General features: G+C 41.7%; 2 protein-coding genes across 2 annotated transcripts; both read left to right on the top strand.

Moving 5' to 3' along the window:
- Positions 1–1,119: 1,119 nt before the first annotated feature.
- CENPH (centromere protein H) lies at positions 1,120–9,440 on the top strand. Its single transcript, XM_088156206.1, has 9 exons — positions 1,120–1,563; positions 1,660–1,715; positions 2,988–3,036; positions 3,409–3,483; positions 4,120–4,176; positions 5,013–5,076; positions 5,355–5,406; positions 7,108–7,265; positions 8,497–9,440. The coding sequence occupies exons 1-9, from the start codon at positions 1,142–1,144 to the stop codon at positions 8,587–8,589; spliced, it is 1,026 nt and encodes a 341-aa protein (XP_088012332.1). The 5' UTR covers positions 1,120–1,141; the 3' UTR covers positions 8,590–9,440.
- A 64-nt stretch (positions 9,441–9,504) lies between these two features.
- KGD4 (alpha-ketoglutarate dehydrogenase subunit 4) lies at positions 9,505–16,213 on the top strand. Its single transcript, XM_014881414.2, has 4 exons — positions 9,505–9,636; positions 10,678–10,741; positions 14,528–14,718; positions 15,940–16,213. The coding sequence occupies exons 1-4, from the start codon at positions 9,598–9,600 to the stop codon at positions 15,955–15,957; spliced, it is 312 nt and encodes a 103-aa protein (XP_014736900.1). The 5' UTR covers positions 9,505–9,597; the 3' UTR covers positions 15,958–16,213.
- The last annotated feature ends 1,620 nt before the right edge of the window (positions 16,214–17,833 follow it).

Raw genomic sequence — 17,833 nt, 5'->3', positions numbered from 1 at the left:
TCAGCATGGTGGCAGAGCTCAAAGAGGAAGGAGAAAGTGCTGAGGACTCTAGGAGATTGGCTGGTGGAGCTGTACTCTTCCTTCCCTTAGACCATTACAGAGGCTGCCCAATGTAGTCAGATATTGGGAATATGCTGTCCAGAGTGGTGCAGGGGTCACCATTGTGATAATTGATAAAAGATTCATGTTAATCACCAAAGTATTGGGGTTTGTATAAACCAGAATACTAAGATCTGAAGTATGGGCCCTAGATAAAGCAATATATATGATTAAATCATTCTGGTTTAAATCACCTTGTTATGAATATTATGTTTTCTAAATAAGTTGTATCTACTACCAGCTTGCAAAATCAGACTTCCCAATAGTCCTACCTACTTTTGTTTGATCAATGCTGCCTATCTACAAAGACCAGACTTCCAGAACTTTGCTGGTGGTTATCTACAAAGACCAGATCTGTGAAACTGACTATCGCCAGAGATTTTGTGAATTTCTACAAGGATGTTTTTTCGACCATCACTGCTTACCTGGAAAAATTATGACAGCAAAAAAAACAAAAATTATTGATTACAACGAGAGACTATACTATAAGAAGAGGCTGCAAACCAAGGTTCGATGGAGTGGGGAGTGGGGAGTGACCCCTCACATTCCCCAGCGCTGCTTGAACCATCTATATCAAATAAAGCAATCTAAATTTTGTAGAATATCGAGACTTTTGTTTCTCATTTATAACACCATCCCTAGGCATGTAAAAAAAATGTGTTAATATTTTGAGGTCATGGTTTAAAGGTGAACAGGATCTTTGTGCTGGGCTGACAGCTGCATTTGCTCTTAAACCCAAATAAAGTCTCTGGTCCATGCAGTGGCTCTCTTTACTTAGTGTTTATTTTTTGCAGTCTGTTTTTTACTCCCGTTAGTAGCTTGCACCCATTGCTTCTATCTCCACGCGAACATTAGGTCAGAGGGAAGGATTATTGCGCTTTACATAGTGCTGTACCAACGTTATTTTTTTCCCCCCCTGCATCTACTGCAAGAAACCCGCTGAGGGCCGGGGCGCCGGGGCCGAGCGCCACCCCAAGGCCGCTGCTGTGCGCAGGCGCGGGGCGCGCGGGCCGCCGGGACTGCGCGGTTTGAAAGTGAGGCGATGGCGGCGCTCACCCAGGACCGGACCCTGGCCCCGGACCCGGCCCCGATCCCGACCCGGACCCGGACCCGGACCCGTGCCCGGGACCCGGCCCCGATCCCGATCCCGACCCTGACCCCGACCCCGGCCCCGATCCCGATCCCGACCCGGACCCGTGCCCGGGACCCGGCCCCGATCCCGACCCGGACCCGTGCCCGGGACCCGGCCCCGATCCCGACCCCGGCCCCGGCCCCTGTCCGGGACTCGACCCCGGCCCCGGCCCCTGTCCGGGACTCGACCCCGGCCCCGGCCCCGACCCCGGCTCCTCTCCGGGACCCGACCCCGGCCCCGGCCCCTCTCCGGGACCCGACCCCGACCCCGGCCCCGGCATGGGCCCAGGGGGTTGGCGACGTCGACGAGGAGAATGTCCTCACTCTGCTCCGGTTAGTGGGAACGGGCCGGGACGGGCGGAGAGCAGTTTAGGGGTGAGATGAAGGGAGGCGCAGCCTCTGACCGTTGTCGCTTTACTCCCGCCACAGCATGAGGGACCAATTGAAGCATCAGTTCATGGAGTACAACACGGCCGTTCTTGCCGGTAAGGATATCCCTCCTCGCAGTGGGATATTGCACTAACAAATAATGCCATGTGGTATATACATATATATAGATGCGTATATATAGATGTATATGTATGTGTGCGTGTATATATATATAGATGTATATGTATATTTTAATATTTTTTGTAATTGCTTATCAAAAGTGCTCCCTATGATAATGAGGTTTTTTTCCCTGGCTGTATATTTTAACGTGTTTTCTAGGCAGCTTTCGGGATGTATTTGAATGTTTACAAAGATGCCATATAGTTCTTGCCCACTGGCCTTTCCCTTCTTTACTGGATCTGAACTTTAGACTTCTCTGACATGTGGTGATGGTTTTCAGAAAACCATCTGGTCACTGAGGCGGAAGTATTGCCAAAAGTCTGCCAAAGTGTTTAGGAGCAGTACTGATTTAAAGTGTTTCCATTACCTGTAGAGTCACGAGATGATTGGGGTTGGAAGGGACCTTAAACACATCTGGTTCCAAACCCCCCACCATGCACAGTGGCACCTTCCACTAGACGATCTTGCTCAGAACCCTATCCAACCTGATCTTGAACACTTCCAGGAATGAAGTATCTGCAGCATCTCTAGGCAATCTCTCTACCAGTGCCTCACCACCCTACAGTATATCTAATCTAAATCTACCCTCTTTCAAGTACAAGCAATTCCCTCTTGTCCTGTCACTACATACCCTAGTAAAAAGTTCTCCAGCTCTCTCATAAACTCCATTCAGGAACTGGAAGGACTCAGCAAGATCACCGTGCAACCTTCTCCAAGCTGAACAACCCCTGTGTCAGCCTTTTCCTCATTGGAGAGGTGCTCCAGCCCTCTAATCATATTCATTGTCCTCCTCTGGACCTGCTCGAACAGATCCGTGACCTTACGTCGAGAATGGCAGGCCTAGATGCAGCACACCAGGTGGGGTCGGCGAAGAGCAGAGTAGAGGGGCAGAATCACCCCCCTTGACCTGCTGGCCACATTTCTAATACTGCCCAGGGTGCAGTTGGGTACATGCTCTTCCACTGAGCCATCCAGTGGCATATATAGACAAATGTCATGAACCAGCTCTAGCTCATCTAAAAAGTGCTAATTAAAATATTTTAAAGCCTAGTTATTTCTCTGATACAGCTGCAGCTGTAGTAATTAAAAGATAATAGAGTATAGACATAGAAGCAAGAAATAACTTGTTCACACAAAAAATGCTAATCCTTTGTGGTCTATAGATTGTATTTAAAAGTCTCTGTTGTACTTGATGTTCTCTTTTGTAGGTCAAGAAAATTTGCTTGATCATCCAATTGAAGAAAACGATATCCACAGGTATGTCACTGGATAACTTCAAAATTCTCCTCTGATTATTCCTTCTTAGTGAATTCCTGAATTAGCAATCAGTACTTTGGAGAAGATTGGTGAAAATAATGGAAAGTAAAAGAAAATGTGGGGGAAGAATGCTTTATTTGTTATCCCAATGTACTTCTGTATCTGATGTGTCTTTTAAATTTGCATTCCTTTATGTGATGGCTAGAATTCCCTAATATAGTTCCACATGCTGAATTACTCGCAGCCTTAATAATTTGTGGCTCACGTGAAAAATTCTTAGATATATAGAAAGCAAGTTAAAATATGACACTGCTTTTAAACTCTGTTATTTTCACACTCAGGTTGTCTGTCTTTCTGCTTTTTGTCTTTCAGTGCCACACAAGATTTGCAAAGTGATATGGAGGAAGTAAAAGTCTCTTTCCAGAACAAGACATTGGCCTTGCAGAGGTAGAATTTTCTTGACCCTTTATTTGGAGGTTTGCTCTATGTGTGTGCATACATAGGTGCATATATACTTAGGTCTGATTAAAACAGGATTTTAAAATTATATGGGAGATTGGGGAGATTTTAAGTACCATTGAACAGATGGATATGCTGTAGAAAACAACACAATAAAAAGCCCACCAAAACTAAAGACTTAACATTTGAAATATGTAAACTCAAAAGTTCCCTTACTTCTTGGCGGTACTTTATAAATGCCTGTGAAAAGATGGAAGTTGATAATGTTAGACATCTCATGTGTTTCATGGCTGTTTATTTGAATTCACACCTTTTCCTAGCTTCCTTTCTGTAAACTCTGGGATTAATGGTGTTGAAATATGTTGGTCACGAGAAAAAGGAGTTGTCACTCTCACAAATATTTACTGATACTTCTTTCCTGTCCCGAGAGTTAAGTACCATTATTTAAGAAGTGTGATGTTTAAAAGGTACTGAGTATTTTGTTTATATAATTCCAATGTGAAAATGGAATCCTGGAAATTATCTTTTTCTATTACTTATTTAAATCTGCTTCTCTCTGTTTTCTGCTTCTTTCGGTTTCTTATGAGTTCTCATCAGTCATATGTTATTTCTTATAATACGCAGAATCCAAATTATGGATGCCCTGAGAGAGAAATTGAAACAAGATGATGATGATTCACGGTAAGGTATTCTTGGGGTTCGGATGACTAGAAAGGAATGGACTTTATACAGTTTATATCTGGATTATTTCATTTGACCTCTTGTGAAAGCAAGCTTCGTTTTTCTAGATTTGACAGAATGATATACTGTCTACCTTCTGTCTCGAATCAGCATGATTAGATCTCATACACCCATGGTAGATTTACAGTTGGGCTCTGAAATCACCCATCTTTGATTACAGAGATCATAACTCCTGATTCACTAGTCAGAGGCTTGTAGCCAAGAGAGCTTTTTGTCTTCAGTGCCTGAATTACCTGCGTTTATAATAGACGAGCACTTATTAACAGGGCCTTGCCTCTGCTTTGCTACCTTTATTAATTGACTATGTAGGAGCAAACTGTCTTTGAAGAAGAACTGAAAGCTTAAACATATTCAAAAGTAGCTTTTAATTTCCTACCCATTATTGACAGGTGGATGCATATGAAGTGTAATATGAGAAATTTAATTTCTGTCAGAAATACAGCTAAGAGATTGCATCTCCCATCATTTAGGAGCATTAATTCATAGCCATTTCCAGATGGCTAGGCTTTCTTGATGCCTTCCAAACTCTGTGATGTAAAATGTTGGACAGATGTAAATGAAATCGGGAAACCGAGAGGTTAAGTGAGGGAACTCTTTGTCCTCTATTATGAGACTGTGTATATTAACTGTAAAAAGAAGTGTTCAGACATGTAATATTATTTTGCTGTTAGAATAAATGAGAAATTCTTTATTTAACAGGAATGAAGTTGATTAAAACATTTATGATATTAAGTGATATTAGTGGTCTTAACGTATGCAACTGTTTACTTTCTTAGTCTGATCCTGGAAACAATGAAACGCATAATGTTGCTCAGCCAGACAATAATTGAATACCAGCAGGTAAGTGTCAGTTGTAGCTTCTCTTACTGTTGTGCAGGTCAACCAACCTCAGTCTGGGCAGGAGTGCACTTTGAAAGTAACAGGATTGCACATTCAAAGCTAAATATGTGGTGACATGGGTGCAGTTCCTACTGCTATCAAAATTATTGAGTGGATTACTTAAACTGAGCATATAAGTAAGTCTGTTTTAGAGTTACTCTTAGCTGTTTATGTGGATTGAATTAGCATCTTTCAGTATTTTTGAAGATAAGAGTCTGGAAAATTTTTTTTCCTTTCAGCGAGCACATCAGAAGGAACAGCAGTTGATTGACATTAAAAGGAAAAGACTCTGTAAGTGTGTTATCTGTATTGATTTTGGTTTGTATTTTAATGTAGAGTTCCTGTAGTTCATATTTTGAAGTTGTTCTTGTAGCAATATTAATTTATGTGGGAAGTAACAAAACTCAACACTTACTAAAATAGCAGAAAGTACTGTAGAGATGAGCTGGTGTGTTCTCTACTTGAACATGAGACTAACACGTTGGAATGAGAGATGCAAGACAGCTCGAAAACAATGTGGCAGCATTTTATTATTTCATGTAAGCTCATCAGAATGTTACACGTTGTTTAGTCATTTAAATCAACCCTACAGTGAATCGTTAAAAAAACAGGTATAATGACGGACAAAGACCCTCTAACTAACTAATTAAAGTTACAAAGTGATATGTTTATTCACCGGCGGGTGGCACGGGCGTCACCTCCGAAAGGCGTGACCGCCCTGAACAAGGTTCTTTGCCATCAATTTATTCCGCAAGATCTTACAAACAATACATGTGCATAACCCCAGCACCTCCCATCCCCACCCCGTATTAAAATGAGCCCATTCGTCCTTCACGGGTGCGCAGGTCTTCTCTTGAATTGGGTCGGTGGTGTCGAAATGGGTCAGTGGTCTCAAAGGATGAAGTCAGGAGAGTCTTCATCAGGTCTCAGTGACTCTATGGCACGATCCAAGGCTTCATGCTTCCTGATTAACAGTTTACTTATTTTACGTTCTTCTGTGCATAAATTTATAATAGCAGATAATTATACCAATTAGCCCAAGCATCTAGTAATTATTAACCTACCATTTACCTGCTTAACTTATATCTTGGTCATGGAAATTAGCAAAAATCTTAACTTTTTAAAACCAAGATTCAACAGCACATAAAAGATACTCTTCTGTCATACTGCACATTTATGAGGTGTTTGCAGAATAGGGAGGGGATTTGCTTACAAAAAGTGTATATGTATTGGTATTCAGTAATTCTTGTTAGAGTGGGTCAAATTTAGATGTGACGTCAGTATTCAGAACTCCATATGATAAATGTGTTCTTTGAATGCTCTTTCTTTCATGACCAGGTTTGCCACCAATTTTAAAAGCTATTGTTTGATTCACGCATAGGGATTTGTGTATATTTTGGCAGTAATGAACAAACACAGTAAAATAACTGTTCACAAAAAAATGGACATACTTGATATATTTGCAAATAAAGGAAGGAATGCTCTGCCAGCATTCTTTCAACCTGTGAACTGCTTGTAAACACTTTTAATCAGCCTAGTTTTTAGCCTGTTTTCCTATAAAAATAGTAATATTCCTTGATCATGTCCATGTGCTCTATGTATGTCTTTGGAATTTAGTTTCAGTGAAATGTGAAAAAGGAGTAAGGGTCTTTAAGAGTTATAAAAAAGATCTATAAAAGTTGTGTCACTCAAAAACAGGGTGCAGGACAGAGGTGCAAATTAATCCCTGTGTTAGGGAAGTGCAGGCAGCATACCATGTACTTTCTGTTTTGCTGTTGGCCAGGGAGGCAATTGATATAGTTTGATACCAGGTAGACACAGCATATGTTGCCTCTTTCGTAAAAGAAATATCTTGAGGTGTATTGGAGGGAAGGAGTGGAGTGTGAAATTAGGGTTATTTCAGTGGAAGTGCTTTAGGCAGCTGTGAGGAAAAAGAATATCTTCACTTCTATTGTTCACCTAACAATGGTTAATTTTCCTAATAATTAACAGTACTAAAAAACAGAGGACAGAAACTACAGGAAATTCAGAACATGATGAAAAAGTCAAAGGAGAAACAAGAAAGCGTGAATGTCATTGAAACAGAGAAGATACTTCAAATATTAGAAAAAGAAAGAGCAATAACTACAATACTTCAAAACGTGTTCCAGGTAATGTTGTGTGGCTTTTAAAACCAAGTTTACAATTTTTCATTACATTCAAGATAGCATACTCTGTGGCAAATATAACTTAACAACACAAAGCTGTGTTTTCTAAACCTTTAAATTTAACAGTGGTAATGGAAGAACTGTGTATAGAAGGAAGACTTCTATTGCTTTAAAGACTAAGAGCATGAAATTATCACAAGCATCTTTGCATTAATTTATTGTAGGGTTTAGAAACAATCTTTCATTCTGTCTTTGTTTCCTTAAAGGTACAAAAATAATGCATCTTTCTTGAAGAACATCTGTCACAGTAATGGTTGTATTTCCTTCTACTCTGAGTCATCTCTGCACCCTATCAAATCAGTTTCCCCATGTCATGGTTAGAAAAAATAAATAGATGTTGATCCCATGCTACCAATGAGCCTCCATCTGCCCCCTCTGACCATGTGCCTTCTCTGTTCGCGTCACCCCCTGCAGCCCTGTGAAAGCCTTGGCCTGCAGCCACGTCCAGTCTCCAAATTCTCTCAGCACGATAGCCTTTGCCGTTTTGGTTATCCATGTGTCAGGGGCTGGTCTGTATACATGCAGCTGACTGACAGGTCACCTGGAGTCATGCAAAGTGAGGAAGAAAACCTCATGGTTTGGGTTAAGGTGAAGGGTCTCTCAGGCTGCATAGGAATGTCAAGGACAAAAAGAAGTGTTCAGACTTCTTGCTCTGCATGCTATGGCTGCTACTATTTTGTATTGGTAACATTGTTACAGCTCAAATTCAAAACGAGAAAATTAACGTTTTACTGGGATTTAGGGTATAAAACTACCTCCTGGTTTTGTATTCCTGAAATTTTCTGAGCCCTAAGTGGAGAAAATCCTGTTTGGTTAAATTTAAATTCTCATTTGCAATCCAGAATGGCAGGGTGCAAATGTTAACTGTGGTTTTTTGTGTGTTTTTTTTATTTCATATTCTCTAGGTTTCTGTGTTTAAAATAGAGGTAGTATGCAAGCTCCTCTAGGAAATCAAAAAGCATGGATTTGGGGTTTTTTTGCCTATGTATCAACAATAGGATCCAAACCAATACTTCTTTTTTTCCTTTTCCCCCCATCCTGCCTACTTCAAACACTTGTGAATTTCAAGGGCTTTCAAATTAAAAATTAAATAGCAGGTTTTCTTTGAGATATTTTACTAGGAATTGTCCTTCGCAAGGGCTTGTTTTAACCTGTAAATCTTTCTCATTTATAGAACATCATAATTGGAAGCGGAGTTAACTGGGCAGAAGATCCATCTTTAAAGGCAATTGTTCTACAGCTTGAAAAAAATGTCTATCTTCAGTGAGCCAGGAGACGTGGTTTTCATTTCGCGCAATGTGTGCATTTTATCTGAGCTTGATAGATTGTGTATCTCAAAAACATAGTTCAAATTTTTAAATCCTTGACATTTCTGAAAGATTTTATTTTCTCTAGAGAATTAGAATGTGTCCAAGCAATTCTTTGAAATTAAATTTGTCTTCTGGTTGACAACAAATGTTTGAACAGGTAGTAGAGCTGGTGAAATGAAACAATCTGAAGACTCACTCCTCAAGCTGTTCTGTCTGGAGTTCTCATTTGTCTCTGAAAGGCAACAATAACATAAGAAATGTTTCAAGGTTTCGTGTAGGAATGGATTTAAACTGAGGCTTTACCTCTTTCCTGGGGACCAGCAGGCCATGGAGCTCAAGGAAAGATGCATGACCCTGCTCTGTCCCAGTTGAAAGCTCAATCTGGAAAATTTATTAGCAATTCTACAGTTAGGAATTATTGTTATTGTTTTTATTATTATTAATCCTAGCACTTTGTATAATTTTAAATACCAGACATTTAAAATATAAATTTTAAATTTTAAATACCAGACTTGTTAGCAGTGACTCTTGTCTGCAAAAATGACTTCATGCTGTCAACTGTGCAGCTAAGAAGTGTTGTAATTACATGTTTTGACTAGCATTTGCGCTTTTTTCAGTTAGTGTTGTTTGTTTGATGTTTGAAGGAAATGGACTCGTGGGGTGTAATATGTTTTGGGAGCATGTAGTATCCCTTGTTATCTTGGTGTGTAACTTCCCTTTTAACATGGTGAGTGATCACCAGCTATTTTTTTTTTTAGGTGAGTGTCTTGATCTAATAATAAAAATAAAATGTTTATTTTCCTGAAAATGTTTTATTTGGCTTGGAGATTTTTTTAACTCGTGATAAAGCGGTTTGTTTGGCAGGCCCGGCCGCAGCTCCGGCTCCGCCCACAGGAGAGGCCCCGCCCACGGCGCGCCTTAGCGGCTGTGGGCGGGGCCCGGAGCTGCCCCTCAGGCTCGTCACCATGGGCAGCAAGATGGCGGCCGCCACCAGGGCGGTGCAGGTAAGGGCGGCCCCGGGACGGCGGTGTCTGAGATAGCGCGGGCCCTAGCTTGGGCCGCGGGGCTCGCTTCTCCTGCTGCCACCGCCGAGCAGCAGGTCTGAGGCGGTCGTGGCTTGAGGACACGCCGCCGGGGCGGTCGGTGTCCTTGGGGAGAGCTGTGCAGTGGCGCGCACGCTGTCGCAGGTGCCCGGTGCTCTGATAGCAGCGGGTACGGAGCTGGCTGGCAGCTCCTTCCTAAGATGGGCTTCTCCAAGGTGAAAGTGCTTTGTACAGGCAGAGCACAGCTCGCGATTCCGTTTGCTAAAGCGCTGTGGAACCACGGCATGATTTGCATTGGAAGAGACCATAAAGGTCACCTAGTTACAGCCCCCCCCCCCCCCCCCCCCATCCCCGTCGTGGGCAGGGACACCTTCATTAGACCAGGTTGCTCAAAGCCCCGTCCAACCTGGCCTTAGACACTTCCAGGGATGGAACTGCCACACATGCTCTGGGCAACTTGTGCCAGTGCTTCACCACCCTCAAAATAAAGAATTTCTTCCTAATCTTCCTTCTTCCTAACCTGCCCTCTTTGAGTTGTAAGGTCTCCCCAGAGCCTTCTCCAGGCTGAACAACTCCTGCTCTCTCAGCTTGTCCTCACAGGAGAGATGCTTCACAATGTATTCTGCTCTGGACTCACTCCAGCATGTCCATGGGTTTTTTTGCTTTGGGGACTCCAGAGCTGGACATAGCACTCTGGGTGGGTTCTCACCAGAGCAGAATACATTGTGATTGCATTCATGCAGTGGCAGTGGCTGTTTCTGCACACACATGTTGATGAGAAAAGGAAGACAAATCCTGCACCTGCTCTGGACATCAGGGTGCAGGACTACTTTTTGAAGTAAAATTCTTCATGGGGTAAACTTAGAACTTCAAGAAGTAGTAAGTGTATCAGAGTAGTAGTGCAGAGAGCAGCTGTTGAGAGTGGTTGCTTGATACATTGTACGTTCCATTTTACTATTCACGGTAACCTGTGTCTGTTTCTCCCGCCTGGTCTTGTTCTAGGTAGTCAAGCCACATACTCCATTAATAAAGTTCCCAGACAGAAAAAGTGGTCCCAGACCTAAAAGTAAGTATTTTGGGTAGGGATACAGCTTGTGCCACATTTCTTTACATGAACTGATTTATTTAAGACCAGGACCCAATTTCTCTCTTTCACCTATACAACTGAACTGAGTTGGAGTGGGGTTTTTGAAACATGCTTGATTTAGTTTGAAGTCAACTCTTGAACTTTCTTCACAACTTCTTTTCTGTACAACTGTGTGTAGAGATATAATGCATGCACATCTTTATTTTTTACTCAAGAAAGATTCACAAAGATTTCCAGTATTTGTTTTCTACTTTATATAAAGTCATATTTTCCCAAATACTAATATTTACTGAAATGACTGTGCTCAAGTCAGTTTGGAGCAGCTTTAGTTATTCAGTGATATTTGCATAAATTATGTTGCATTTTCCTCATTTTTTCTTAGTTGAAGCATGTGATGTATTTTCTGCTGTATTTTCAAAACATGATTATAGCTGGGTGATCCAGCTCTCTGTACATTTTAAGAAATATTTTCTTTTGTTACTAATTAATGCTGAGAGAAAAAAATTATTTCATTGCAATCTTTGACATTAACTTTTATACCTATGTTGGTATTTATGGTATTCCCAATTATATTATATTTAAATAATAGATTTATATTAGCAATATGTTGGTTTAGAAGTCCTTTTGTGTCAAAAAGCACCTGAAAGAAAAGTAGGAGTTGTCTTTAAAAGCTCTGTTATTCTCACTTCTTTTGAAATTATACTGTGCCTACAGTATTTACCACAGCATTACCAAGCCTGCAGTTTAGCTTTAAGTTTAGTTTAACATTTGAAAGCCTCCACAGTGCATAGAAATATCTCTTCTGACTTACCTGTGAACTCTTCAGGAACTATTTTCTGCTATAACTTTCTGTCAAAATTCTGTACATTTTGCACTGTTTAGCCCAATCCACCATCTCTCATGCCAGTGAACTACTTTCTCAAAAGCTTGAAAATGTGTTTCTGGCCTCTTGCTTGTCTCTGTGTCAGAAGATTCTTGTAACTGTATCTTATTTAAGTACATTAGACTTTTCTATCTTCATCAGAATCTGTCATCTTATTAGTAAACTGCAACATACTTTGTCTTGCTTGAATACTGTAGCAAAAACTGTATTTCATTGTACCAGATTGTTGCTCCCACATAGCTAAATAGCTCCTCAGAGCAACTAGGGATGTGAATATGCCTCTCAATGCTGGCTTGGTCACAGTGCTGCAGGTGTTTGATTGTTTGTCCCAATCCTGCAACTGCATCAGACTTATTAAGGCTAAAACTGGCTCACTCTCTTTTGTGGTCATTGGTCTTGCTAGAGCCAGGAAGGACAAAGCCAGGCAAAACTGTGGTGGTGTAGCTGCTAACATGCTTTGGTTCATGCAGTTTTCATGCTGCTTATTTTATAGTTATATAGAGCCTCTGTCCAGCTGTTAGATGTTGCACTTGTCTTGCTCATTTTTCTGGAGCACTGGGAAGGACTTCTGTAGAAGCATTCTTTGGCAGGTATTTTACATTACACAGAATCACTAGGTTGGAAGAGACCTTCAGGATTATCGAGTCCAACCCATGCTCTAACACCTCAACTAAACCATAACACTGAGTGCCACATCCAATCTTTTTTTAAACACATCCAGAGATGGTGACTCCACCACCTCCTCAAGCAGACAATTCCAGTACTTTATCACTCTTTCCATAAAAAACTTTTTCCTAATATCCAACCTATATTTCCCTTGGTGCAGCTTAAGACTGTGTCCTCTCATTCTGTCAGTTGCTGCCTGGTGAAAGAGACCAGCCCCACCTGACTGCAGCCACCCTTCAGGAAGTTTTAGAGAATGATAAGGTCACCCCTAAGTCTCCTTTTTTCCAGGATAACAACTCCAGCTCCCTCAGTTGTTCCTCACAGGGCTTGTGTTCCAAGCCCCTCACCTTGATGCCTCCTCTGGATTCTCAAGCATCTCAATGTCCTTCCTAAACTAAGGGGCCCAGAACTGGACACAGCACTCAAGGTGTGACCTCACACGTTCCCAAAGTACAGGAGAAGAATGACTTCCCTGCTCCTGCTGGCCACACTATTCCTGATCCAGGCCAGGGGCCATTGGCCTTCTTGGCCACCTGGGCACACTGCTGGCTCGTGTTCAGTCAGCTGTTGACCAGCACCCCCAGGTCCCTTTCTGCCTGGGCACTGTCCAGCCACACCAGCCCCAGCCTGTAATGCTCCAGGAGGTTATTGTGGTCAAAATGCAGGACTTGGCACTTGGATTTATTAAACTTCATCCCATTGGAGTCTGCCTATGATCCAACCATTCCAGGTCTCTCTGCAGAGCCCTCCTACTTTCCAACAGATTGACACATGTTCCCAGCTTGGTGTCACCTGCTAATTTACTGATGGTGGACTCAATCCCCTCATCCAGATCATCAGTGCAGATCCTAAACAGGACTGGCCCCAGCACAGACCCCTAAGGGTCACCACCAGTGATGATTCCCAGCTGGATGCAGCACCTTTCACCATTACCCTCTGGGCCTGGCCATCCAGCCAGGTCTTACCCCAGCACAGAGTGCTCCTGTCCAAGCTCTGAGCTGCAGCTTTTCCAGGAGTGTGCTGTGGGAGACAGTGCCAAAGGCCTTGCTGGAGTCCAAACAGACCACACTCCAAGCCCTTCCCCACACCCACCAGGTGGGTCACCTGGTCATAAAAGGAGATCAGGTTGGTCAAACACGACCTGCCCTCCTAAACCCCTGCTGGCTGGGTCTGATACCCCGGCCATCCTGTAAGGGCTGTGTGATGACACTCAGTATAAACTGTTCCATTACCTTACTGGATACTGAGGTCAGGCTAACTGGCCTATCACATTGGCCAGCTTCCAGTCATCTGGAACCTCCCCAGTGAGCCAGGACTGTTGGCAAATGATGGAGGGCAGCTTCTCAAGCTCATCTGCCAGTTCCCTCATCACCCTAGGATGGATCACATCCCATATTTAGGACAGAGTGCTGAAATGAACATATTGCTGTGATCTCTGTCCTGCCCTGTGGGGCAATCGCATATTTCCATTGTACAGTTAGCTATGGTGGGACAGACCTAAGGTTTGGAATGCCGACTGTGACAACACTGCCATTTTTGTCGTCTTTTCTGTCTGGACAATCAAGGCAACTGCTCTAATGTGAATTCCTGAAGCTTAGCTCCTGATCCTCACCTGATCCTCTATGAAGAACTTCATGCACTCCTCGCTCTTTGCATTTCATTAACATTCATTGTTGATGCCTGACACTTAGTGGTCATTCTGCACATTATTAAAAAATGTGATAGATGCATTTTGTAATATTAAAAATGGCTACAGCACTGCATTACATGTTGTGGTCTGTTGTGGTTTTGAGCATTATCTTTCTATAAGCCTCTAGATCTTTTTCACTTGTCCATCTTTTCAGTTGCAGTAAATAAAAAGTGTCATCTCAGTTATCTTTCTACATAATTGCCCACACACAAACATTTACATAACTTTATGCTTTTTTTCTCCAAGTACAGCTTCTCAGTGAAAAAGCCATTGTTATGGTATGTGCTGATATATATTCCATTTCCATATCAGTGTTTCTGCCATTCAAACTACTGTCAGAATTTTTAGATTCTGTACCTCATACATTTAACAACAATAAAAGCAGGTTGTGAGAAGTAGAGTGACTTAATTCTTTTAGGTATTTGTTATGAGTAAGACTTTCAAGCAATGGTAGATTTTATTGGCTGCTTATTAATTTTACAGTCTAGTAATATTTCTGTAAATTATTTTGAAATCTCGGTTTCAGTACAGGAATCTCTACAAGCAAGTATGCCATCTTCCCTTGCTTCAAAAGCACAGGAATCTGTAGGAGCCTTTCAAAATATTTCAGCTGTTAGTAGAGTACAAGGTACACCAGACACTTCTGAATTAACAAGAACCTTACCTCAGAAATACAGAAGGAAACAAATGTCAGACGAAGAGATTGAATATATTCAAGTAAGTTTTTTTATTTAGCATTTTCCTACATCTTCTGGTATGGTATTACATAGCAATTCTGTGTAAGAGTGTGCTCTGAACTTTCAGTGGCTTTCATACGCAATACCCAATTCTTAATACAGAAAGTACCCAACTTTCACTTATAGTAGCTTGTGGTACCACTGAGTAGAGAGATTTGGACTTAGAACACACGTGCAGGTAAGCTGGTGATAATTACAGCCTGCATTAACTGCCACCACTACCTGTTTTATAACAGCTGTTTAATATGTAATTTGACTGTGCTGACAGGAGCACAGAAGTTTGTTCTTAGACCAGGAAAGGCTATTACTAGGTGACTGAAGTCCAAAATATTTCTCAAACTAGTTTTATAAGTTATTTATTAATAAATTAACTCTTGTATTTCTAGTAGTGGAAGCATTTTATTAAACTTGTCATAAATATTTTCTGCAATACTTGTAAATATGATATTGTACATGAAAGGCAAGAAAAACCTACTTGTGTTCTGGAACAATTCTCAGTTGTAAAAACTGATGATTCAAAAAGGAGAATGCACAAAATATGAAGAATTTGTGAGGTGATTGTAAGTTTGGAATGAAAAGGTGCTTGCAAGGCTTTGCTAAATGGTAAGGACATGTATAATGTAATCATGTTAGTAGAGGAAAGCAGTTTTCCTTCATGTATGCAAGTAGACTGCATGAATATAGTAGAAATAAAATTAATTATTTCCCATAGTAATACATTTCTTGACTTTTTTGCGTAAGTTTGTTTAATAGTGAGGTAAGTTGTAAAATAATTTTGTTTGGAAAATAATGAACCGAATACCTTTCTGTTTTCTCATTAGAATTGTAATGACTCAGCCTAGCTTTGTTTTTACTTTGCACTTTGGAATCTAGGCAGTGAAAGTTGTTTTAAAATTTGTGTCTGTTAGCATTGTGTTTGTCAGACATTTTTAAGGTTAAGAGGCAGGTATCTCTAGAGAAAGAGACATGGAAGCAGCTCTAACTAGGAAACATTTCCCTTGAAAAAAAATGTACCCATGACTGGTAATGCTGATATCTGACACTCTACACGTGTTCTTATATAGGTAGAAAAGTCAATATTTAAATCAGAAATTAAAACTAGAACTAAGTCTCTTAGACTATAACAGTGCAAAAGAGAATTTGATCTCAATTTTACATTCTATTAATGGAATATATTTAACTGTATGCTTTTTTTTTACAGCGTGGAGGTCCGGAATAAATGTAGAAGATAGTTTCTTGGCCATTATTGAAGAATGAGGTATTATATTCACAATAAAGGCATTTCACTAATATTAAAAATTACTATATACTAATAGCTTTAATAAAATCCCATATGATGGGTGAGAAGATCGACACAACACACAAGATACTGATTTGTGACCGAGAATGATTTTATGTTGATGGCTAATAGCAATTGAATATATATTATGTCTGCGCCATTAAAATATTTTTCTAATTAGCCATTTGAAAAGTCAGCAATGTAACAGAGTCATTTTATTTTTCCACTGGTTGAGATCACAAAATCACAGAATGGGTCAGATTGGAAGGAACCACAGTGGGTCATCTTTTCTGACCTTTCTGCTCAAGCAGGGTCATCCCAGAGCACACGGCACAGGATAGGGTCCAGATGGTGCTTGAGTATTTCTAGTGAGGGAGACTCCACAACCTCTCTGGCAATCTGTTCCAGTGCATGGTCACCTGCACAGTTACAAAGTTCTTCCTCATGTCCAGGTGGAACTTCCTGGGCATCAGTGTCTGGCCTCTTGTTCTATTGCTCAGCACCACCAAGAAGAGCCTTGTCCATCTTCTTGGCAATTTCCCTTCAAGAACTAATAGACATTGATGAGGTCCCCTCTCAGTTCTATCTCCTCCAGGACGAACAGCCCCAGCTCCCCCTGCCTTTCCTCTTAAGAGAGATGCTCCAGACCCCTCATAAAATTTGTTGCCTTCCACTGGACCCACCCCAGGAGCTCCATGTCTCTTGTCCTGAGGAGCCCAGAACTGGACACAGCACTCCAGGTGAGGCCTCACCACAGCTGAGTACAGGGGAGGGATCACCTCCCTTCACCTGCTGGCAATGCTCCTCCTAATGCCCCCCAGGATCCCATTGGATTTCTTGGCCACCAGGACACGCTGCTGGCTCATGGACAGCTTGTTGTCCACCAGGACCCCCAGGTCCTTCTCTGCAGAGCTGCTCCCCAGCAGGTCAGCCCCAGGCTGTGCTGGTGCCTGGGCTTGTACCTCCCCAGGTGCAGGACCCTGCTCTTGCCTTTGCTGAATTTCAGATGGCTCTTCTTTGTCCATCTCACCAACCTGCTGAGGTCTTTCTGAAAGCATGCACAGCACTCTGGGGTATCAACTGCTGTGCCCAGCTTTGTGTCCTCTGAATTTGCTGAGCAGGAATCTGCCCCTTCATCCAAGTCACGGATGAGTAATTTAAACAGTGCAGCATTGAACCTTGAGGGACAGCACTAGGGACAGGCCTCCACCTAGACCCTGTGCCACTGATTTTGACCCTCTGGGATCTGCCATTCAGCAACTTCTCAATTCACCTCATTTCCCACTCATTCTGTCCACTCTTCCTGAGTTTGCCTATGATGATGTTGTTGAAATCCTTACTGACATCAGTAGACAATACCCAGTGCTCTCCCCTTACCCATCCAGGTAGTTGTTTCCTTCTAGAAGGCAATCAGGTTGGTCAAGCAAGACTTACCTTTAGTGAAGCCATGCTACTATTCCTGATCACCTCCTTGTCATCCACATAGAGATGGCCTCCAGCATGAGGCCTGCCACCACTTTTCCAGGGATTGAGGTAAGACTGACTCTCCTGGGTGTCTCACTAGGAATGATTTTACAGGCAGGAAAGAGACACTGAAGTACTGTTCTTCACAGTTACAGTTTTGTTGATCTTACAGACTAATTTAATAAATAACAGCAAAGCTTGGGCATGTAGGGAAATGAATTTTCAAGTGAGAATTTCTCCAGTATTTACCTCTGATGGCTATTGAGTTTTAAGTACTATATTGCTAGGTAATTGCTCATAATGAAGAAACTATAGAAACAACTATAATTAAGAATTTTCAGTAGAACCTAAC

Source organism: Sturnus vulgaris, chromosome Z (assembly GCF_052056855.1).
Source record: "Sturnus vulgaris isolate bStuVul1 chromosome Z, bStuVul1.hap1, whole genome shotgun sequence".
NCBI classification, from domain to species: domain Eukaryota; kingdom Metazoa; phylum Chordata; class Aves; order Passeriformes; family Sturnidae; genus Sturnus; species Sturnus vulgaris.
Note: the sequence above shows the minus strand (reverse complement) of the source record. Positions and strands in the feature narration are given on the sequence as shown.

Bases quoted from the DNA above. Each gene is read 5' to 3' on its own strand.
- CENPH (XM_088156206.1), top strand. From the start codon at position 1,142: ATGGCGGCGCTCACCCAGGACCGGACCCTGGCCCCGGACCCGGCCCCG. The intron at 1,564-1,659 runs GTTAGTGGGAAC...CTCCCGCCACAG, and splicing joins AATGTCCTCACTCTGCTCCG to CATGAGGGACCAATTGAAGC. The intron at 5,077-5,354 runs GTAAGTGTCAGT...TTTTCCTTTCAG, and splicing joins CAATAATTGAATACCAGCAG to CGAGCACATCAGAAGGAACA.
- KGD4 (XM_014881414.2), top strand. From the start codon at position 9,598: ATGGGCAGCAAGATGGCGGCCGCCACCAGGGCGGTGCAG. The intron at 9,637-10,677 runs GTAAGGGCGGCC...GTCTTGTTCTAG, and splicing joins CCGCCACCAGGGCGGTGCAG to GTAGTCAAGCCACATACTCC. The intron at 10,742-14,527 runs GTAAGTATTTTG...TCTCGGTTTCAG, and splicing joins AAGTGGTCCCAGACCTAAAA to TACAGGAATCTCTACAAGCA.